This window comes from Peromyscus leucopus, chromosome 6 (genome assembly GCF_004664715.2).
Source record: "Peromyscus leucopus breed LL Stock chromosome 6, UCI_PerLeu_2.1, whole genome shotgun sequence".
In the NCBI taxonomy this organism is placed as follows: Eukaryota; Metazoa; Chordata; class Mammalia; order Rodentia; family Cricetidae; genus Peromyscus; species Peromyscus leucopus.
The window spans coordinates 116,368,497-116,392,970 of NC_051068.1; the positions used below are offsets into that span (position 1 = coordinate 116,368,497).

A 24,474-nucleotide genomic window follows, 5' to 3' on the forward strand; every position below is an offset into this window, starting at 1 on the left:
TTTTTTTTTTTTTTTTTTGCAAATTATATGCTATTGCTTTAAAATGGGCCACTGAATCTTTGGGGGAACTTAAATTCCTGCATTGTTGTTGAAAATATTTTTATGGAAAAGTTTGAGACTCACTATCACATAATATCTTAGATGTAAATAGTTATGCCCTTTGTAATTGCTACAATGATTTCATTAACAGCTGGTAATTGCACTCACTCACTGGAGTATTTGTATGTATCTCTGTGAAAAGCACTTTAAATATAGTACTGGATTACACAGAATAGTGTTTTGTAATTCTTCATTGTGATGCATAGTTGGCAGACTTGGGCCTCAGAGTTGCTCCTCATGCTTTATTCTTTCAATGAACAGAGACTGTCAAATATCTACTGCTTTGCCACAAAAGGAAAAGTAATGGTGCCAAACATTCCTAGCTAATTTCAACTTTTTTTTATTTTCCTTTACATATTATAATTCTTTGCTATTTTTACCTGGAGATTATTACAAGCACACATAGATGCAGATGGGATCATAGGATCACACCTTTGACTAAGCTGGCTGTGGTTTTAAGAAAGGTTCATTTATTATTTAATGAATGGCATGAAAAGCTATATGGCTCTAACGATTATATGAAATCTGATTGCTTTCTGGTGGGACAAGCTCATTTATTCAGAAATTTGAGAACTCTTTACAAGGAAAGAGTAGAAGCATAATAATGAATCAGACAGAACCTGTCTTTCAGGATTTTATAATTGAGTGAGAAAGGCAAGCAGATCACTACTGACAATAATATAATGAACAATAGATTTTTAAATTCACAATTATATTAAAGTCATATTCTAGAAACTACACATTACATAATAAATATTGAAAAAGAGTCTACAAATTTGGTAAAAATCACTGAAGAGAACTGGAAATATGAATGACAGAGAAATATGTAGGAGACAGAAAAAAAGAACGATGCTCACAACAAAGAGAATTTAAATCTCCTTTTATGCATCACTCAAGAATCTGGGTGACCAAGGTGCTTTAAGTGTGATATATAATTAAAGTATTAGTCACAGAAAGCTTCAATTAAATTCCCAGGAGTTTGAAAAATTAGAATTTAAGTGATGGTGTGAACTTAATTTATAAAAATAATTGTGAGTTACAAGCTACTGTCATCATCAGGGTCTCAGTTTTGTCCAAACATAGATGTCATTAAATGTTAAGTTACAAGTTCAGGACATGAGTGACATTTCAGAAGCTGTGAATATGCATTTATAGTGAAGGGACAAGAGTTCGAATAAAATGGAAAAGAACAAAGGAGCCAAACTGGTTTTTAAATTATTTTGGGGCCTAAAATATAGTGATGTGGGGGTGGGGGAAGGATGCATGCACACTTGTTTCATTCAAATTATTGGACATAACATCTGTCTTACTAGTGTTTGTTACCTAGAAATCACTTGTTGACAGAGCATGCTTAAATTGATTGGAAAAAAGTTTTGTTTTTGTACTCAAGCATTTGTATGGATATATAAGTAAGATCCTTTCTACCTTCATCTCTTTTCATTTCCAGGCATAGATATTCTTCATCAACTAGGCCTTGGAGGCAAAGATGTAAGATATGCATCATCAGTGACTGCTGTGCCGTCGTCATCCACACCATTACCTCAGAGGGTCCATTTAACAGGATTTGGTGTCATTTTAAAAAACAATGCCTATATTGAGTCACCTCTTGTAAACATTTTACCAGTTAGCTTAAGACAGCCACTGACAATATTGATTGGGTTGCAATCACATAAAGTGAACAATGCGTTTCTCTTCAGCATTCGCAATAACAACAGGCTGCAATTAGGAGTCCAGTTACTACCTAGGAAACTAATAGTGCATGTTGGCGGAAAGCAATCAGTCATTTTCAACTACAGTGTCCATGATGAGCGATGGCACTCATTCGCCATCACTGTCAGAGAGAGAGTTGTCTCCATGTTTGTTGAATGTGGAAAGAGATATTTTAGTGGAGAGACTACTTCAGCAGCTCAGACCTTTGACTCTCATAGTGTGTTCACCTTGGGAAGTATGAATAATAATTCTGTCCACTTTGAAGGAACAGTGTGTCAGTTGGATATTATTCCTTCCACAGCAGCATCTGCTGACTATTGCAGATTCATGAAAGAGCAGTGCCCCCGAGCAGACACATCCCAAGCTGAAACCAGCCTTCCTCACACAGCAGTAATGCCAACCAGACACCCTGAGCACACTGCCTTGCCCAAAGGATTTGGGGAAGCAGAATTGCCACAGAGACATTCACAGAACACACACCCTGGCCCAAAGGATTTGGTGAGGCCGAATTGCCACAGAAGACATTGTCTGATGGCAAAAACATTCTAAATGTCAGAAATAACGATTCTTCCACAGTGCATAAAAGCCAAGAGCACCAGATATCAAGGTCTCAGTTAACGTCTTTCCTTTCAGAAAATGTATCGGCTGTGACTATCCCAAACTACAGAATTCAAGCTAAAAATGGCATCATGAAGGAGAAAGACTTAAACCTGTCAGTGTCTCATCATCACCGTAGTGAGGCAAGAATAAACAAAGAGGAGCAATTTAGCCCTCTCTTAGCTGGACCAGACAACATCACTCAACATGATAAGGAAGCAGCTGGCCTGGCCCTGCCTAAGCAGGCATCATCTAGCATTGAACACACAAATCAAGAGGCCATGACTCATCTCAAGAAGGCTATCCCGACAAACCTACACACCAATGAACTCACAGAAATGGAACAGATTGTAAACACCACCCTGTATAGAGTGACACATGGGTCCTCTCTGGATAACCACCTTGAACTAAGGAAGGAAGGTGAATTTTACCCTGATGCTACTTACACTCCTGAAAACAACTATGAAGCCCAGCCTTATGATTATTATTATTATGAGGATTACAATGCAATGCTTGACATGGAGTATCTGAGAGGGCCTAAAGGGGACACTGGACCTCCTGTAAGTTGGGTTTTTCTTTTTCAACTATGTCTTAATGCACTAACTTACCTTGTATTTCAGTGTCTAGACCATACAACATAGGATAGACCAGAGCTGTCTAAGAAATATATCCTGCCACAGTGGGTCATGCTTGTCCTAACAAATCTGCCAGAGTGCAAACTTGTCTCAAATTATACTTTTTTTAATTGGCAGGCTGAAAAGTTACCTAATTCTCAGTGAAGAGGTGGAGAAACTATATGGTTTTCTAATTCAGTTGAAATTCAGCCAAGAATTTTAACTGCAAAGTATAGATTTATATTCTTTATAAAAAAAAAAAAACAAAAGCTTGGGCTCAATGCCTAGTTATGTTAAAATGATATATAAAAGTTAGATTATGGAAAAATATACTAAGTATACTCATTAAGTATGCTTTTATCAAAATAACATCAAATGGATTAGTAAAGTATATTTGTTTTTTAGACAGGGGTTATTTTATAGACAAATGCTAGGAAAAAAAAACAAACTGTGATGTTATCAATCTCAGTGAACTATTTTTATTTCCATGGTGAATAATCTCTTTAATGATGTAGTCAACTTACAAATGGATTAATATAAGCTCTACTTACTTAACATAAAAATACACAGTCAATCTACTTTGGAGAGAAAAAGATCAGCCTACTTAATGGAGAACCCCAAGACAATCTACTAATATGTCCTAAGGCACTGCCTTAGTATTTTTATTGTCTTATTGTGTGGATGTTTTGCCTGCATGTGCCTCTGTACCACATGGATATATGGTGGCCATGGAGGCCAGAAGAGGGCATTCAGTCCCCTGGAATTACAGGCTATTATGAACCATGACGTGGGTGCTAAGAATCAAACCAAGGTCCTTTGTAAGAACATCAAGTACTCTTAACTGCTGAGCCATCTCTCTAATGCCATCAAGACACTTCTTCATTTCATAAAAATACAACTTGAATCATCTATAAACCAGAGACTGAGATAAGATGATGCCATGTCCTTGGCTGGTGTTTCTTTGTGATTATTACTTGAGACCGTTATAATCTCAACAACTCTTTCTAAAGCACACTGTTGGGAGTTACAATACATCCAATAGATGCACTGATATATAGAATTAACCCTTTCTGGTACTTATAAAGAGTTATAAGTGGCCACCTACTTTCCTCAGAAAGTCAGTGTAGTGGGGTGAGTGAGCATTAATCTTCTAAACTGTTCTGTAAAGCCCCAAGTCCTTATTCCATCTGTATTTGTAATGCAGTAAAGTGTTCAGCAGACATTTTCTTAGTCTCTGCAGAGCTTGAGGCAAAAGCACAACTTCTTTGTTCTAAAGGAGCCTACATTTCAACAAGAAAAATTAAGTATTGTGTAACTGTATCTTGTGGTAAAACAAGAAACACACCATTGGGTGCTGGAGAGATGGCTTGTGTTAGAAATAGAACCGCTTCTTTCCTTAGCTCAGTTACTAGCACCCACCTTGGGCAGTTCACAACCACCTGGAACACCAACTCCAAGGGAATCTGAAGCCTCTGGCCACTGAAGGCACTGCACTTAAAAGTGTGAGTACACACACACACACACACACACACACACACACACACACACACACTTTAAATAATAAAATAAATCATATGCAGCTGAAAGACATAGTCTCATATGTGGGGTGAAAAATCATATTTTGCAGCTGGTGTCTAGGAAACGTCCTGTATAGATCACTGCATTAGGTTCTTATGACAAAGTTGTGTAGGACTGGGCCTTAAGGAGTAAATATTTTGATAGACGAGAAAGGCAGATTTCCCTCTTAACATGGGGAAGGCAGAGTGGTAACTGTCATCATTGATGTGGATGATGCTCTAACTGGCCCTTCATGTACCTTCTCTTGACAGACCTTTGTAAAGTTAGCACAATTGTCCTCATGTTTTAGTGAAAGAGACTGAAGACTGAAGGAGTTTATTGTCTTGAAAATAATAATATGGCTTGTAAATGATACACCCAGGATTTGAATACAGATTTTCTGTCTCTAAAGCCAAACTCTTTTATGTTAGGCTGCATAATGATGGACATAAACCCAAGCAAGGTAATGTCACATCATGGAGAGTCTTAACTGTCAAACTAATTGTTAGAACTTTATATTGTTCTCAGGAATTTTGTATGTTTCCAAGCAAGGATACTAACTTACAAAATTCAGTCAGGCCATAGTACCCAAAATAGATGTTAAGTTCCCAGTTCCATCTTGGTGTTGTATGACTTGGACCTTCTTCAGGTCAGAAGTAAAAGTGGGAAGGTAGGATTTGAGAAATGGTTTGAAGGAAGATATATAATAGAGCCTGGGCATTAATTGGATCTAGAGTCCAAGTAAAATAGAGGATCAGGATTGCTGTCATGTCCTAAGACTACACACAGAGAGATTAGTGATAGCAATGCTGAAAATAATGATGAGAATCCGTCCATTTAATAGCAGCAGCAGACGATGGTTGATAAGAAGAAAGGCAATATATCATTCAGTCGAAAGAGTTGAAGAAGCGAAGTCAAGGCTGGGGTATAAATTTGAGAGTCTTCCTTGTTAATACTTCAGTTGAAGGATAAGATAGTGTAATATTTTCAAAGAAAGAGCTGTGCTGAGGGTCAGGAACCAAAGCAGGGGGATCTTTGCTTGTTGGTTGTAGAAGAAGAAATCAGAGTAGTTGAAACGATTGAAGAGAGAAATATTGTGCTGATTACAAAAGCCAGTGAGGAAAGAAGAATATTTGAGGTGTGTGTGGAGGGGGGGGGGTTGATCAGCATCGCTAAGAGCTGCAGAGAAGTAGAGTGAGAACTGAGTGGAGGTGGGAGGTGGGAATCCTTCCTCTCTTCTCATGGGAAGGCCACAGCTGAGCTTGGACAGGCCAACCTCCAAAACTTTGTGGGAGACTGAGGATGGGTGACAGAGTGCTAGTGGGAGAATGAGTGTTGACATTTCTGTGGTCTTGAAGAGGCTGTTTTGCTTTCTGATGTTTCCGTCTAAGCCCTGTGGCCCAGCTAGTTTCTCACTTTCGGGTGGTAGCATTTTTCTGTCTGCATCCCTACACAGTTCTTCTATACTGTGTTGCTTAATTTATAATTTTGTAGACGCATAGTAAATGTACATATTTATGTACCATGTGATAATCCAATAACACATACAATCAAGATATTAAGTATGTTTATCTCCTTATCATGTTTTGTGTATGGAGCCTTCAAATTCTGTCTTCTAGTTCTTCATGAAATGTATGTTACTGTAAATTAGCCACCCCCTGTGCTGGAAGACCCAAGGAACCGTTCCTCTGTAACAGGACTTTTATGTGTGGCCTCCATCCACATATCCTCCTTTTCCTATCCTCTAGAAATAACTCTAGTCTCTTCTTTGAGACTGATATATTCATAGTTTTAGCTCCTTTGCTTAAGTGAGAATATACACTACTTTTCTATGTCTTCTGATTCCATCCATGTTATGCTATCCTTGTCTGTGATACATACCGTACTTTGTTACCTTGTCACCTCCTAGTGAGCAGCCAGGTTGAATCCCTCGCTTGGTGGTTGCTGGTAGAGCCATGATAAACACGGAGGAGCAGGTTTCTCTCTCCCATGCCAACTGCATTTCGTTGGATATGTGTAGCTAGAGTTTTCCTGCCTTGCCCACAGTCAGGACAAATCTCTGTTACCTGCCAGTCCCACAGCCGCTCAGACCCAACCAAGTAAACACAGAGACTTATATTGCTTACAAACTGTATGGCCATGGCAGGCTTCTTGCTAACTGTTCTTATAGCTTAAATTAATCCATTTCCATAAATCTATACCTTGCCACGTGGCTCGTGGCTTACCGGTGTCTTCACATGCTGCTTGTCATGGCTGCAGCTGGCAGTGTCTCTCCCTGCTTTCCTGTTCCAATTCTCCTCTCTGTTAGTCCCGCCTATAATTCCTGCCTGGCCACTGACCAATCAGTATTTTATTTATTGACCAATCAGAGCAATTTAACATACAGACCATCCCACAGCAGGTATGTATATGCAGGATAGCTGGATGGTGAGGTAGTTCTATTTTTAGGTTTTGTGGACTGTCCATACTGCATCCTGTAATTGATGTACTAATTTACATTCCCACCAACCAGATTTTCTTCATCTTTGCTGTATTTGTTATTTTTTGCTTTTTGGAAAAATAACTGAAGGGAGATGATATCTCATTGTGGTTTTAATTACATTTGGCTACAGAAACTGAACATTTTTCACATGCTTATTAGACACTTGTATATCTTAATCAGGAATTGTCCATGTGCAGAGATTATTTTGCTGTGAGGTCTTCAAAGCTCTGATATATTCTATTACCAATTTGTCTGAGGAATGATTTGTAAATATTTTCCCATACTAATGGTTATCTTTTCATCCTTTTAATTTAAGATTTATTTTTATTTTCTGTGTATGAGTGTTTTACCTTCATTTCTGTAAGTGCACTGCATGAATGCCTGGTTCCTGCTTAAGCTAGAAGAGGTCATTGATCCCACCTTCTGTGAGGAGGCCTTTGGAACCTGCTTCTCTTTTCCAAGCCCTTCTTTGCACTGATTCTATTCCCTCTTTACTCCAAGGCTGGGTGTGGGGTTATAGACAGCTGTGAGCTACCATAAAGATACTGGGAACTGAACCCAGGTCCTGCGCAAGAGCAGCCAGTGCTCTTGACCCCTGAGGCATCTTTCTAGGCCCTCCATTTTTTTCTTTATAAGTTGTTTAGCTTTATAGTGAGCTCCTGGTATGTCACATTTGGTATAAGACAGATTTATTATGCCTTTAAAAGAATTACCTCAGCATAGCAGGTCAACACATCGTGAAGATCTTTGGTATAATTCTTTTACAAGAACACAAAATCTTTAGTGCTTTTCCTTACTGAGGTTCAAGTGCTCTTTTAAAGTGTGTATAAAACAAAGCAAAACAAAACAAAAAAACCTGCACTTGAGTGCCAGCCCTAGGTTGAATTTCTCCTTCCATAATAAAAATAAATTTAGGTAAAAGTCACCCACAAAACTACTAGTTATGCTCTCTGTAAAAACAGATAACATGGCTGTAACTAAGCCATGGACTTCCTGCTGCCATTTCTGGCCAGATTGAAGAGGAGAAATGATAGAGTCTCACCTCTTCCATGCTGTTGTCGATGAGAGGTTAATGTTGCTTTAAAACCACTGTCAGCTGGGAACAGGGAATGGGGGAGGAGGAGGAGTTATTTTGGAATAGAAATGGGATAAGTATGTGTGAGAAAGACATGCTTACTATTTATCCTGCTAATGCCTTAATGTTTGCTTCCTAAGGGTCCCCCCGGTCCCATGGGTATCCCAGGTCCATCAGGCAAGAGAGGCCCGCGGGTGAGTAGATGGACTTCAAGTCATACTGTCAGATAGAAGTGTAACATTCCAGGGTGTTTTTTCCTAGTTCTGGGCAGTATGTACATTCTCTGGAAACATGTGTCTTCACACTTAGCTCCTTTGGGGCAGCCTTGCTTGTGTGAGTGTAGGCAGCCAAGGAACTCCTTGTAAAAATGTCCAGGAAATAGGATCAACTGTGGGCTGTTTGGCTGCCCCTCACATTATTCTTAGTTATAAAGTGAGGCCAGTGTTCTAAGGTAAGGTTTGTTTGGGAAACAAAGGGGATCAGACTACCTTAAAACACTGCGTTCTTGGATTGTAAAGTGGGGAATACTGGAGCCATCGACTAGAAAAAAAAATTCATGAAGGAAAAAGCTGCCTTATGGATCAGTAGTAGTTTCTCACATTACACAGGTCCCACAAAAGATTTATTGCTTTCAAGCCTAGAGAAATAAATGTAGATTTTTTGCTGAAGAAAGTCTTTCATCAATAAACTAGAAAACGTGTGCTACTAAGACAGACGCAAATGGATTTAATGTAATCAACTTTCTTTGCACCCTTATTTATATCATACTTGGCTTTATATAAAGCCAAGCCGCTGTAAAATATTACCTTACACTCTCTGTATTCACACCGAACGGCTGTTCATTTGAAGGCTGAGATAAATTCCCAGTCTATCGACTCTCCCACATCCACTCTAACCATTGCTTCTTCACCGTCCTCCAGCATGTCAGTCAGTCATCCTCCCACCTTCTGTGAGGAGGCCTCTGGAACCTGCTTTTCTGTTCCAAACCCTTCTTTGCACTGATTCTATTCCCTCTTTACTCCAAGGCTATTATTTTCCGACAGAATGACCTTCAGGTTCTGAATCTCAAACTACACTCCAGACACATAGGTTCCTGTCTCTAATGTCTCTCCCTCCTTTTTTTTTTTCCCCCAACCTGCTATCTCCTAAGGAGAAAATAGTCTGCTTCATGGGACTAGTTATTTTGGTTGCATTCCTAATTCCATCCCTTTTAATCAATTCTCTAACTTGAAAGTTGCAACTTTGCAAATTCTCTCTCCTTAAATTTGGTCCTATTTGGTCACAATCAACAAGTCATTCCTCTTGGAAAAATCCCAGACTTTAATTGATACATGTTTTTCCTAAAGCTATATGTCAGATCATGCTGAGTTTTGTGAAATAGGGTTAAACTCATTACCCTGAAGTCCACAGCAACAATTCATTCATTAATCTCCATAGATGTTCCTGCTTCTTTTTCTGTCTTTAGGTTTCCAATGTCATGGACTGTAATAGTTTCTCCCTAGTTTTATTCTTACTGATGTATTTTCAGTGTCAATGTTGTTGAGTTCTCCAGAACAATTTTTCCTGAAGAGACAAGTAATTGCTGAATCTGTTATATGTTACGGTGTATACATAGAGAACACAGAGGCAGGAATACAAAACCCGTCAGTCACCTGCAGACCTGAAGGCTTTCCAGAGAATGTATCTCAGTTTCTGTGCTCACTGGTTGTGTGAGCTTAAGTTTTCCCATTTGAGAATAAGAATAAATTGGCTTTCTTGCAGGGTTGTTATATGAGTTAGTAATGAGAATTGTCAAGTATGATCATAGTTCAAGACACAAACTAGGTTCTCAGGGGAGAGAATTAATTTTTAAATTCAGATGATAATAATTTATCAGCAAAGTGAAATCAAATTCACAAACATTCAAGTGGCTGATGGAATACTAGACTAGTAAGATAAAGAGTCTCTTTTCAAAGATATTTTAATCCTGAAACTAAATGGCACAAGTCATGATGCATTTGAAACAATAACGCAATATTTACATAACAGACTAGAACAGCATATGATGCCTGGAAATTCAACATACTATGGATTTCACATGCAGTAGTTTCAACAGAAACTGCCAGGAGAGAGATGTTAACTTCATGTTGACGACTCTAAGGTTTTAAAAGGAATGTGGAACAACTGAGATTGAGGAAGTACTTGGATAGATGTGGCAAAGTTAACGAAGTCAGAATTTAAGGAAATCATTATCCCATGTGCAAATCTTGACTGTATAAATGGATGCAGAGGTTTGAGAGCACAGAAACCAAATGATCGCACGTTGTTGGGCTTCGGACTCCACAGCACAGATGGAGAAGTCAGCTCTATGTGCTGCACAGAGGTGGTGGCTAATCCACACCTTGAGAAAGCATTTGATATGAAAGATGGACTCCACTGTTCTGCTGTCTGAATAACAGCCATTCTTTCCAAGATTAGAATAGCAAAAAAGGAATAACTTTGAAAATACAGTTATTGTATTTTTAGCATTTATTTTAATGTATATATTATGTAATAGTTATATGAATGTCAAAAGAAACCCTATTATTTTTTGTCTGCTCTTAGAATAATCAGATATTTTCACTATTTGCAGGGCATTCCGGGACCACATGGAAATCCTGGGTTACCTGGATTGCCAGGTCCAAAGGTGAGAAATTCCTAATGAGCATCATTCCATTTTCCTGACATCTTAAAAGAACGTTCTCTGCTTTTCAGGCTAGATTTGGGATGTAGAAAGTCTCTGACAGTCCTAGGTCATGATTCTTTAACAAGATTGTCTGGGCAGGGGGTCCTGGGTAGCATAAAAGAGCAAGCCAAGTGAGCCGTGAGGAGCAAGCCAGTGAGCAGCATCCTTCTATGGCCTCTGCTTTAGTTCCTGCCTCCAGGCACCTGCCCTGCTTGAATGCCTGCCTTGGCTTCCATCAGTGATAGATTGGGATTGGGAATAGTAAGCCAAATAAGCCCTTTCTTCCCTTAATTGTTTTTGTTCAGTATTTTATCACAGCAACAGAAAGCAACCAAACATCCACCTAGATTTGATTGCCCCTTTATATACACAGTGCCACTCAGTCTAAAGGTGTTTTGGGTTTTGTTTTGTTTTGTTGAGATGAGGGTCCCACTGTATCAACATGGCTAGTGTTGAATTCCTGGACTCAAAAGATCTTCTTACCTCAGCCTTCCAAGAGCCAGGGGTACCTGGCTTTCCTCTATGCCCAAATTATAATTTTAACATTAATATTGTTATTTAATGGGTTGGGTCCTTAAATATTACAACACCATACAAGCAGTTTCTTAGAGCAATGATCTTGTAACCAATGATGGACCACTGTAGCGTCATTGGTAGAAATGGTGATGGTTCTGAACAGACAACCTAGAAAACAAGCTTTTCTCTCAAAAAATTTCTTTGATTGAAGGGCATAGGATTCTTAGTTGTATTTCTAATTTGCTTCTAAATGTGTAGTTACTCAGAAGAAAAGACTGAGCATCAGGTGGGGCTTCTCCACTGGTCATCTCTCCTTACTTGGTGAGTTGAGAGCTGTTTAAAGCATCCATAAATCCATGAAAGAAGATGCAGTTACCTATCTTTTTCACACAGAGTGAAAATAGTATTTACTATTCTCTAAGAGTGGAGAATTATGTGTTCTTAGCTGAGAATGGTAATGAAATTCAGAGTTGAAGTTTTAAAGACTCTCCATGGGGCTTCTGTATTTTATGAGGTCTGACAAATACTTTGAGAAAAAGATGCATTTATCTTAAGCATTTGGAACCATCTATTTACTATTGACACAACAGAATACCACAGATAGGGAAATTTACAAAAAAAGGTTCATTTTTGCCAATGGTTCTAGTGTGGAAAATTTTAAATCAGTCATGCTAATCATCTTGCTGTGGTGAGCACCTTCTAGCTGGCTTCAGTGTGAGTGTGGATCATAGAAGGGAAGAGGAGACAAAGGGACTTGACTTACAGCAACCTTCCCTTGTGAGAGCTCATCAAGACCCTCTGAGAAGACAAGTCACTGCAGAGAGATCTATTCACAAAGCGTCTGTCCCCAGGACCCAAACACCTCACACTTATAAACATGCCATACTGGATAATCAAGGCTCAATGTGAGTTTCACTGGGAACAATCCACAGTGGCTTCACAATCCACAGTGACTTCACAATCCACGGTGGCTTCACAATCCACAGTGACTTCACAATCCACAGTGGCTTCACAATCCACAGTGGCTTCACAATCCACAGTGACTTCACAATCCACAGTGGCTTCACAATCCACAGTGGCATCACAAGAGGCATTATTTTAGTACTGTATCCAGAAACACTGATTGAAGGCTGATGTCATATTTCTCTTAAAATATAAAAGAAATTGCTAACTGTGAAAAGTATGTTTTAACAACAGAATAGAAGATTTTAACAAAGTGTTTTTTTATTTCTTATTTTTTCTTACTCATAAAAGTAATATTAGCACGTGCTTTCAAGATTTTGAAAAAATACTCAGGTAAAGTCACATGGTAAAATGTTAAGGTTTGTGATAAGCAATTTACTTTTATTGAACTATCATCACTCTAATGCTATAATATTATTATTATTAATGAGAAATAAGTATTAATAGTAAAATAATATATTTAGCTAATATCAAAAATTCATTGTCTCAAAAGTGGTGTAAACTTTACTACATGGAAAGAAAATAGTTTTAATAATAATATTCCTTAATGTTTATATTTTTAAACTTTAGCTGTAGTTAGCATGTTATTAGAGAGTGCAGCTTTTACAAACAAGACTAAAAAAAAACAACGCATGTCTAGCTCAAAGGTTTTTTTTTTCTATTTTTTTTATTCGTTAACAATTTTTCCCAGGAGTTTGATAGGTTCTAGCCCATTTCATGCCCGTGTGCCCTCTGTCACCCTCTTCCTCTCCCCACTGGCAGTCACCCTCTGACTTCCCATCTTCTCTTTGTTTGTAACCAACTGAGGTTAAGTAGAGTTCCTTGTACGCATGACTGGGAGGCTGTCTACTGGAGCCTGAGGAGCTTACCAATGGCTACATCACTGAAGAAATGAAGAAAGCCATTAACTGCCACTAGCTCCTCCAGGAGGCCCCCTGCTCCATTCACAGTGGAATGCTGATGGGCTCAGTCTTGGTCTTGTGGTGAAAACCACAGCTTTGTGCATTCATGAATGCAAAGTAATGTTATTTAATATCATACGCTATGTATAGCATCTGTGGACATATTACTGAACCCAGTAGTGTACACATATAACTCGTGCTTCACAAAGTCTCTCTTGACTATCATATCTAGGGCCCCAAAGGAGATCCCGGGTTGTCGCCAGGCCAAGCTGATCCTGGAGAAAAGGTAATTATTTTTCAATGAAATAAAAATATTTCTATTTATTTCTAATATTTGCCAATAACAGTTTCTAGGGCCAGGGAGGATGGCAGAGCAGGGAAAATGCAGCTGCACTTGCACGAGGACCTGAGTTTAGACCTAGCAACCATATTTTAAAAGCTAATGTGGTGGACAGTGCTGAGGTCTGTAGGTTCAGTGCTGGGGGGCAAGAAAGGCAAATCTTAGGGGCTTGCCCCCAGTTCCAGGTTAGTTAGGGACCCTGCCTCAAGATGTAAGGCAAACAGCTATGGAAGGGAAACCCAACAGCACCTCTGGCCTCCATAAGTGCATATGTGAATGAGGACACTCAGTGTGCGCGCGCGCGCGCGCGCGCGCACACACACACACACACACACACACACACACACACACACACACACACACGTTTTTTCTCTCTTGAAAAAATACATATGTATATATAGTTGTATGGCCAGAGAAGATAGCAGAAAACGGTTGAATTTTGATGAACAAAGAAATATTTGAAGAAGGAAGTAATTGTGTTCTGTCAGCTTCACTTGCTGTTTTATCTTCCCATTAATTTTATCCAGTGTCTGCTGTACCCTGACATTGTGTCAGACAGGGTGAATGGGCTGAAATGTTGGACCAGAATGTGGTTTTGTGTTTGTGTTTGTTCCTTTGAGACAGAGTCTCATGTAAATCAGGCTGGCCTCAAACTCCCTGTGTTTCTAAAAATAACATTGACCCCTACCTCTGTTCCCAAGTGCTGGGATCACAGGCAGCCGCCCCACCATATCTGGCCCAGGACTTGCTCTTAACTTCAAGGGCTTTACTCTTAATATATATGTGAACATGTAACACCTAAATACAAAGTCATATATTTTAGGAATGTTCTACATCCTTTACATCAGTGATTCTCAACCTTCCTAATACTGTGACCCTTTAATACAGTTCCTCATGTGTGGTGACCCCCAACCATAAGATTATTTTCATTGTTACTTCATAACCGTAATTTTGTTACTGTTATAAATTGTAATGTAAACATCTGTGTTTTATGATGGTCTTAAAGAACCCCCGTGAAAGGGCCACTCAACCCCAGAGGGGCTGTGGCCCACAGGTTGAGAAGCACTGCTTTGCCTAGTGAAAAGCCTAGGCAGCTCTTCCAGCTGCAAAGACCAGAGCAGCCAGACCTTAGGTCGATTACACAAAAGTGGTAACTGGCAGGATTGATGACAGAACTAAGCTTTCTAACTTCTCATCCAGGATGCCTTTCATGCCATCACAATACTCTGAAATTTGTGGGTAAATACTAGCGATTTAAATTAAAGATAGCAACAAACCCCCAATTGGGAGGATGATGCTGATTTCAGTAAGAATAAGTAAAAACGGAATTTTTATTTTATTTTGATTTGTTATTGTGGAATTAGTGATGTTCTTTATTATTTTTATGTTTTATTACTTCAATTTGCTATTTGATGACTTCATAATGTACATAATGCATTCTGATCTCTTATCACCCACCATGTCTTAAATCCTCCCCACTCTTTTCTACCCAAGTTCTTCCCTACAAATCTCTTTCTCATACTCCTATCTGTAATGTTAACATAGTAAAATTATAAACAAATAAACAGTTATCAAATAAGAATTACAGTTACAATATCCAGTCCATTTGCATTTGGCAAAATTAGAGAAGACACTCTATTATTTGTCTTATCTTTATGAGTCTAAAATTTTATACCTAATTTACCTTTTATCATAACTAAGGAAAATTTAGCTCTCTCTAGTCTTCAGCTTCATCAAAGACCCCAGAAAGGTGAAATGTTACCTAAGGTCAGGGACATCTGGCTGCCTAGACAGTCACCCAAAGTTATTCTGTAACATTGGGTTATCCAACTTTGGTCTACAGGCCTAGTATATCTGACAGATATTTTTGAGAAGCAGGGAATTTTGAAGGACTGCTCTACCTTGTCTTGGCAAAGTTTGGCAGTAGCTTTTTTTTTATCCTACCAGTCCAATTTGGACAGTATACCATCAGCAATTGAGGCAAAGGCAATTTCTTTTGCTAGCTTTTACCATTAAAAAAAAAGGAAAGTCCATATGAAGTTTCTTCAATGCCCATTATCTTCTTTGAAGTAAATTAATACTTCTAGGAGCAGATGTGTCTCACTGTTATGAAAAGCCTTTTGTTATTAAAACATTTTAAATGCCATGTTATGTAGGTCTTTGAAGTGTTTGAAGACCATCTATCTATCTAATATATATGTTTAACCTTGAAAACATACCAAATATAATTATAAATTTGATTATTATAGATGACAAACTACTAACCTGCATTTCTTAATTGTATATTATATTCTTAAATGAGTTGATAAGCATAATACCTCAACAAAGAGTAGAAACATATGTAGCTTGAGTTTTCCTGCCTTGCCCACAGTCAGGACAAATCTCTGTCACCCGCCAGTCCCACAGCCGCTCAGACCCAACCAAGTAAACACAGAGACTTATATAGCTTACAAACTGTATGGCCGTGGCAGGCTTCTTGCTAACTGTGCTTATAGCTTAAATTAATCCATTTCCATAAATCTATACCTTGCCACGTGGCTGGTGGCATACCGGCATCTTCACATGCTGCTGGTCATGGCGGTGGCTGCAGCATCTCTGGTCATTGCGGCGCTGCAGCGTCTCCTTCTGCCTTTATGTCCTTTTATTTCTCCTCTCTGCTAGTCCCGCCTATCTTTCCTGCCTAGCCACGGCCGATCAGGTTTTATTTATTGACCAATCAGAACAACTTGACATACAGACCATCCCCAGCACAGCCAAGTGCAGACCATCTCAAACACCTGCACTCAGGCCCATGGTCCTAATCATCCTCTATACGGACCTGCTGGGTAACGCCACAAAGAACCCAAGAAGGGCTCCCACAGGACATACAAATCATCCCACAGCACTTCCCCTTTTCTTTTTTTTTAAAAAGGAAGGTTTTAACTTTTACACATCTCCAAAGCCAGCTTGGTATATTTGGGAATTTGGGCGTAGCTTCTCTTAACTACTTCCTGCTGGAGGGGGGCGCTGTATCTTATGGGGATGCAAAGAAAATTTTAGGTTCATGGAGTAGTCCGTGAGACTGTATCGTCTGAGCCAATTGCCTTGAAACGATTCTGGATGTTGGATCATCTGGGCCATGGTATCATCGGAGACCTTTCAGGGGGTCTTGGCTGGTCAAACCTGATGTATCTTAATCTGGAACAAATCCATAGCCTCTGGCTTTCTGTAGAGACAAAAGCAGAGTCTCCTTTTCAAAGTAACACATCCTTATATCCAAATTTTAAAGTCAAGGTATCTTTAATATATACATATTGGTTTAACTCAACATCTTTTATGATCAAATGTTTTTCTGCAGTTAAAAATCCCAAAGACAATATAATCCAAACTCTCTGTGTGATATCCATCTTTACATGGCTTATTTTTTATATTACTTTTACTTTCTCTTTAAAGACTTTATTTTTTTAAACTTTCTATTTCTTTATATAACTGTCTATGTTCCTTTTCCTCTCTCTTCCAAGCCTATGTACATTTTTACACACATTGTAAAGCATTTAAAGTCTTGTTCCATCTGAGTCTGTCTTATTGCAAACTTATTGCTTTAAACTGTAGCCTTCTAAGCCTGAAACAGCTCTGTGGCTGCTGGCTCCGCCCCCTTCAGCTTCCCAACATGGCGGTGGTACGTTTTCCACCAGCTTTGGGAGCTATCATGAATCTATGCTTTTATCCAAGCAGCGTGTAGCCCAGAAACCTTTTTTGTTTTGTAACTAGCAAAGGCTAAATCCACCACACAGCTTAATGTGCCACTTGCAGAGGCCTCATTCCCGCCATACTGCAGGTCAAGCACACATGCCAGGAACCCGCCAGTAACTCAAACCGGCGGCTGCCGCTCATTTGAGAGAGAGAATTAGGAACTGTGGGGCGTTTACCGACGTCACCGTTCCTGGAGAACTTACCGACATCACCGCTCCGTGTGTTGAGTTCTGAATCCTCTTTACCACACGTGAGGATTCTTCTCAGATCACACTTTATTGGAGTGCCTCTTGGTTAAGGGACTTTGTCTTTAGTATTTTTTTTTTTTTCATAACACCGGCCTTTATCCCTGTTCATTTGTCCTTTTTCTTTAGTCCCTCTTTTTTTTTTTTTTTTTTTTTTTTTTTTTTTTTAGCCCTTTTTTTCTTTAGCCCCACGTTCGGGCACCATTTGTAGCCATTCCACCGCAGGCGGAAGGGTGAGATTTTGGCTCTGAGCTCTGACCTCTCGGCTTTCTCTTTTCCATTGTTTCTGTGTTTCTTATTTAATAAGAAGGTTGGTTACATCAATATCCATACATATAGCATAGCAAAAATAACTTTAAATTTTTCATCAATAAACCAAAATCCATACCAATGTATAAAATTTAAGACTAGTAGTTGCTTTTTTAGTTTAAAAGTAGATTCAATAATATACTCCTTTATCCTATCATTTCTGTATCATTACCCCCGCCCCCTTTTTTTTCTTTTAGAAATATATCTTTGAATTAACTCTTGTTTGGCTTTTTCCTGACTATGACCAATAACAACTTATAACCAATCCCCTTAAATGATAACAAATATCCATACTTCATCTTTGGGGAATATGAATGTTGTTCTCTATACTACTTTCTTGTTGTCTGTGGGCACTGGTATCTTTGGGGGAACCTTGAGAAAATCAAATTGTTAGGTCTTGGCTGGAGTATTCTGTGAGGCTGGACCATCTTCGGCAGCAGCCTTGACACTGTTCTGTATGCAGAACTCCAAGGAAACAAGAACAGAGGCATTTTGAGATGCTAGATCACCTGGGCCATTTGTTTTTATTGGTGTCTGGTTCCCTTGCTCTGAAAATACATAAACTTTTAAAATTAACATATTTGCATTAAAATACAGGTACAGACTGTGTGTTATACACAAGTTAGCCTAAGATTATTTTTTTCCTTATGTTTGAGCAGAAAAAATAGATGTCACATGCTTTGTAGTTTTTCTAGGTTTATTTCTTTATGTTTGTAGTCAGGATTTTCCGGGCATCTTCTTGATAAAACCTGATCCATCTCAATCTGGAAGGAATCCACAGCCTCTCATTTCCTGTGGAAATAAAATCATAACCTCTCCCACAAAGAAACATACCTTTTGACTTGCATTTTGAAGTCAAGATATTTTTAAAATACATAGATTGGTTAATCTAGCAGCTGTCATAACCCAGTGTCTCTTAGCAGCCAAAAAAAAATTAGAGACAGCACAGTAACATACAGGATCCAGACTCTCTGCGTATTTTCCATCTTTATGTAGCTTTTTTTTTCATATTACTTTACTCTATTTTTAGCACTTTATTATTTTAAAACTATATATTTTTATGACTGTCTATATCATTTTTCTTTTATTCTCCCAAGCCTATGTATATTTTTAAACACATTGTAACCCATCTAGAGTTGTTTTTTTCTGTCTAGATCTGTCTTTACTGAGCATCTGTATTGTTTTTGATTGCATGAGATGAATCTTAAACTTCTATATTAGTAACTGGCACGGCTTAGCTTAATGTACAGCATTAGCTGCTGGCTCCTCTCCCCCTTGGTTCCCTGAGTACTTAGCTTCATGGCGGAGGTACCAGTGGGAGCCACATTTACTACCCCAGGTCTGGGAAGTTGTTGGGTCCATGTTGCTACATAGTAACACGCCACCCACTGCTCATAAACCCCATTTAAGTGTTCACTAGCAGGGCCTCTTAAAAGAGCCACGTCCGTGTTTGCCACTAGCACCAGTCAGGAAGCTGCCACTTAAAGGAGCCGTGTCTCTGTTTGCCACTATCAAACATAGTCTACCTGAGAAAAGGCAGTTACCAAGTAGCCTTGTTTGACTCCATTTTGTGTGTTTGGAACTCCTCCCCCACCTTTTATTTAAAGTTTTCTCAGGTTATATGTGGATCTATGTTGCCCTACATTGGGTACCATTTGTAGGTGGACTTTTTCTCCCTGCCTGCCCGTTCCCAAATAACTAACACAGAAACTTAATGTTAATTATAAATATTAGGCAGTAGCTCAGGCTTGTTACTAGCTAACTCTTACAACTTAAATTAACCCACTTATATTAATGTACATTCTGCCATGTGATCATGCCTCTCTTTCATCTTGCATCTCCAGTTTCCTCTCCATATCTGCTGGCAACTCCTCTGACTCTACCTTCTTTCTTCCCAGCATTCTCTCTGCCCAAAAAAATTTTACTTAGCCATCAGCCAATAAGCTCTTTATTAACAGTGAAAACAATACATATTTACACTGTACAAAGATTGTTCCTCGGCATCTTATCCTCTGCTCCAGGGGGGAAAACAAAAGGCAGACAAAAGCCTGTTTTGTTTGGTGGCCTCCCTGTCCAACCACTTCTACAGAGGTGTCCCACACTCAGGCACTAGGAGTTTAGTTTAATGACTGTTTCCAGGAGAGCAGCATTCTCTAGCCATGCTCAGTATCTTCCTTTAATCCCTTCCCCACTTTTGAATTAGGTTATAAGACAGTTTTTTTTTTGTATACTCTTCATTTTGGTTAATCTCCTCCCTCACCCCCCTGCCTTGTGTGTTTGTGTTGTTGGTTTCTTTGCTTGAGAAGAGCTCTCTCTATGTAACCACAGCTTGCCTAGAGCTCATGATCCTCTGGCCTTGGGATCCTGAGGCTGGGGAATACAGGCGAGTGCTACCGTATTTTGTTGCTAGTGGAGTCTATAGGAAGTCATTCGGGAAGCTCTCAATAAATGTGATACAAGTATAGGATGGTTCTGTTCATTGTTACAGAATCACAAGTTAAAAAGCCTCAAAAAGTTCCAGGGATTCCTGGGTTGAAATCTGATCTTGCAATTGGCTTACAGAAACTTTTATACACTTAAAGCCTCATCAGGAATCCTCAAAAAAAAATCTAAACTTTTAGTAGTTTTCTTTCTGTTATAGAACTGAGTTCAGAGACTCTAAAAAACATAGAAAGGGAATCAAAGTCTATTTCCAGAAAGACAGTATCTTCATTGACCTGGTCATCATTCTGAGGAAAAGTGCTAGGTAATCTGAGGAATACAAATGCCATCTTTTAAAGTACCTAAACATAGCACATTTACTCTCTTATTAAATTTTGGAATTAGAGGTCAACTCTGTTTACTGACTTCAAACTAGAGGCTCCAGATTAACCATAAGCATTCATATCAAATGCTTGGTTTTATCTTTCTCTGTGATTTTTTTGTACAAAATATAGGGTGGCTCAGTATGGGAGTGGGAACTTAAATGATGTTGCTACTTGAAGTGTTTACACTTTTGACTTATTTATGTACTAACCATGGATAATATTGTATATAAGAAATGCAGTTAGATGTAAGATTTAGTATCACTCTGGCACTGAGCTTTAAATGAAACTCATGGTTTAAAAATGACAGATGCATCTCCTTGCCTTTTGGGCTTCTCAGTACAAGGGCTGACCAGGCCTTAAGCATGATAGGAAAGTGCTGTGCCACCGAACTATGTCCCCAGCACTCTCCTTTCAGTGTGTGTGTGTGTGTGTGTGTGTGTGTGTGTGTGTGTGTGTGTGTGTGTTTGTGGATGTGTGGATGTGTATATATGTGTGTGTGTGTGTGTTTGTGGATGTGTGGATGTGTATATATGTGTGTGTGTATGTGTGTATATGTGTGTGTGTGTATGTGTGTGTGTGTGTGTGTGTGTGTGTGTGGTGTGGTGTGTGTGTGTGTATGTGTGTGTGTGTATGTGTGTGTGGTGTGTATGTGTGTGTGGTATGTGTGGGGTGTGTGTGTGTGTGTGTGTGTGTGTGTGTGGTGTGTGGTGAGCATTTGCATGCCACAGCGTATGTGTGAAATTTGGACAACAACCTTGACTATTGGGTTTTGCCTTCCACTGTGTTGGAGACAGGGTCTCTTTGTTGTTCACCACTGCATAACCCAGGCTAGCTGAGCCACAAACTTTCAGGGCCTCTCCTCCACCTGCCCCCTATCCTGCCAGCAGAGCACTGGGGTGCAGAGGTGACCTATTACACCCAGCTTCAGCTTCTCCTGGGCTCTGGAGATTTTAAATCGGATGGACTCTCATGAGTGTGCAGCAAGCACTTTACCAACTGAGCATCATCCCAGGCCTCTTCATCCCCAACTTTATTTTGAAAGAGAGGGATGCTGAAAAAAATGAGAAAGAATGATAGGAAGGGTTGAAAAAGAAGGAGATGGAACTTAGGCCAGATCGTCAAGATCAGCAATATATGCATAAAGGCTTGTTGTCTCACATTAAAGTTTTAATTTTTCCATTTTCTTTCATGGTATTAAACCTCTGTGTTTTGTTTACAGGGTGACCATGGTGTTTTGGGATTAGTGGGCCCCCCTGGTTTACAAGGTGAAAAGGTAAGAGGAGTTTAGGAGTTTTTCTCTGACATTATCAAATGCCAGGGGGGTCTCAGAATGCTTCTATGGCTGTAATTCCATTTTGAAGTTGAGCCTGACACCAGTGTCCCAGATCTCTTTGCTCAGCAGAAGAAAATTAATCAGAAAGTTTAGCCATGATAATCCACAAACTTAATATCCATTAAAGACGAGATCTTGGGGATAATAAAAGATCCTTGAGTTTACTGATGGATTCCAAATTCCAACATAAGATAAAGTCAATGCCGCAGACAGGGTACCCCTCTTTTAAGGTATATCAACCCAGCATCTTACTTCTGAGGCTCTTCTGACTTCTTATAACATTATGCCCAAATGAGATGCCTATCAGTAATTAGATTTCAAGGATTCCCACTTACGAGGAAGTAATGACTATCATGATGTGTCTGTAAATATGAGCCTGAGGAACAGTGTGCTGGTCAGACTTTTTGTTGCCAGTTTAAAAGGAGGGAGGATTTAATTTGCTGACAGTTCACAGATTTCAGTCCTTGGACAGCTGGCCCTGCTCTTTCCCATTTGTTGTGAGGCAGGGCATCAGGTGGGAGGGGCAAGGTTACCCTGGCTACCACCTAACGGTAGCCAGGGATCAGAGGCAGAGAGGGGCAATGGACCGGACTTGTCCAAGAGCCTATCCCAGGGGCCTACTTCTTCCACTTAGGTCCTTCATCCTAAAATTCCTAGCGCCTCCCCAGATAACTTCCCTGGCTGGGACCACACCTTCAATCCACAAGGGTCATGTGGGGAGGCACACCATCTCCACACCGTAACAGGTTGCATGGACGTAGTATTGGCAATAGCTCGGGAAGAGCAAGGCACTTGGCAGCCTTGTTTTCACCCACCCAGCTACTGTAAACAGTCCTCAGGTAAATGAATTGTCCCTGGCTAATGAGATGTGACAATAGCTCAGAAAACTGCTGAAAATTCAAGATGATCTTGTTTATTTCTGAGAATGCTTTCTTCCTGTTCTAATTGCACCCATTTATGGAAACTGAGTACAGATTTTTGAAAACTAGGTGATGTTAAGAATGCAAAAGACATAAGTATACAATCTAACTAGTTCTTTACTTAGCTGGACTGAGACAAGTTCCCATCTGACTGTCTATCTGTATGCATTTTATGTGAATGTATAATCTACATTCAAAAGGAGTTTGGTGTACTTTACTGCTACTCCTGTAAGGAAGGGTAAAAGCAGACACTATTTGGTAGAAGGTTCAGATAAATAATGACCTTTTGAAAAGTTGAACTCCTTAATTCAGTTTTTTGGGGGGAGGAGTAACATTTAATTCACAGAGTTGGTTCCTACAAATAGGACCTGTACTAGAAGAATCAAGAATGTCCTTGTATCAGCAGTGTCTTGCACACCCCGCTCCTTCATTCTTACCGTCTGCCCCCAGAGTGGCAGGTGAAACCTAAGCTCAAGTCTATACTAAGTTTCTCTAGGTGAGGAAGCTAAGATTGGCTCAGAGAGGTTAAGAAAATTTCTCAGCATCACCAAGAGTTACAGCAGGATCAAGATAGAAAGCCCATGGAGACTGAACCTGTGGGCTTTTAACTATACCCAAGTTCATGATGAGATGGAAATAACATGCTTAGGTTTGCATTGATATGAACTAATTACATCTTTTTATCAGTTGAACCATTTCATGGATTACTTTGGTAACACTGCTAATATCAAAAGTAACTATTTTATTATGTGCAATGTTCTAGTCTGCTGAGCACTTTTTAAAACAACCCTGGGGTGTATATAATACTGAATATACCATACAGAAATTAACTGAAGTGTGCAGGGGCTAAATAATTCACCCAACGCCACACAACTGTTCACTGGTGACCTTGGATTCAGTCCTGGCCTGTTTGACACAAATGACTGTGTTCTTGATAATTTTTCACAGTATTTCCTATGCAGTAATTTATTATTTAAGTCAATAATTATTAGACTTAAAATTGCCATATTTCTAACTGTCTCTAGTCTGTATGAAAAGGAAGCATGATGCTGATTTTCATGGGAGTTTTGGGAAACATATGACATGACTTAACTATTCTCTTTCTCTGAAAAGTATATGAAAATATTAAAATTATCCTAATATAAACCAAACTCAAACTCAAGTGATATTAAAATCTAGAATGGCTGCAAGGGAACTCACAAAAATGGTTGAGATAAATAAAGATTTATGTGGAAAGTTTTGACAACTCTAAGTACTACTGAGATAGAAATAGCAATGTGAGGCAGCTGAAATATTTTTTTTACTCTCCAACAGAATGATGTTAATTCACTCTTTCTCCCTTCAGTCTTACTTACCTCTGTTTTTAAAACAGTACCAACATCTCCATCCAACAATGTTTGTCCCCTCTATTGACCCCTCAATTACATTGCTTCTACTTAACCATGTTCTTGTAACTCTTATTTTCCTAGGAGCTAAAGTATATTTTCAATTCCCACTTAATAGTTTTTTTTTTTTTTTTTTTTTTTTTTTTTTTTGCCAAAACAGCAGATAAATTGAATCCAGAATGCA

The 24,474-nt window shown here is 39.2% G+C and overlaps 1 protein-coding gene across 1 annotated transcript in view; it reads left to right on the forward strand.

Annotated features, from left to right (window-relative positions):
• Window positions 1-24,474, forward strand: part of Col24a1 (collagen type XXIV alpha 1 chain) — a 269,283-nt gene that overhangs the window by 24,026 nt on the left and 220,783 nt on the right. The window contains 6 exon segments of the mRNA XM_037207167.1: window positions 1,547-2,269; window positions 2,272-2,966; window positions 8,275-8,328; window positions 10,746-10,799; window positions 13,452-13,505; window positions 21,872-21,925. Coding sequence (XP_037063062.1) covers window positions 1,547-2,269; window positions 2,272-2,966; window positions 8,275-8,328; window positions 10,746-10,799; window positions 13,452-13,505; window positions 21,872-21,925 — 1,634 coding nt within the window.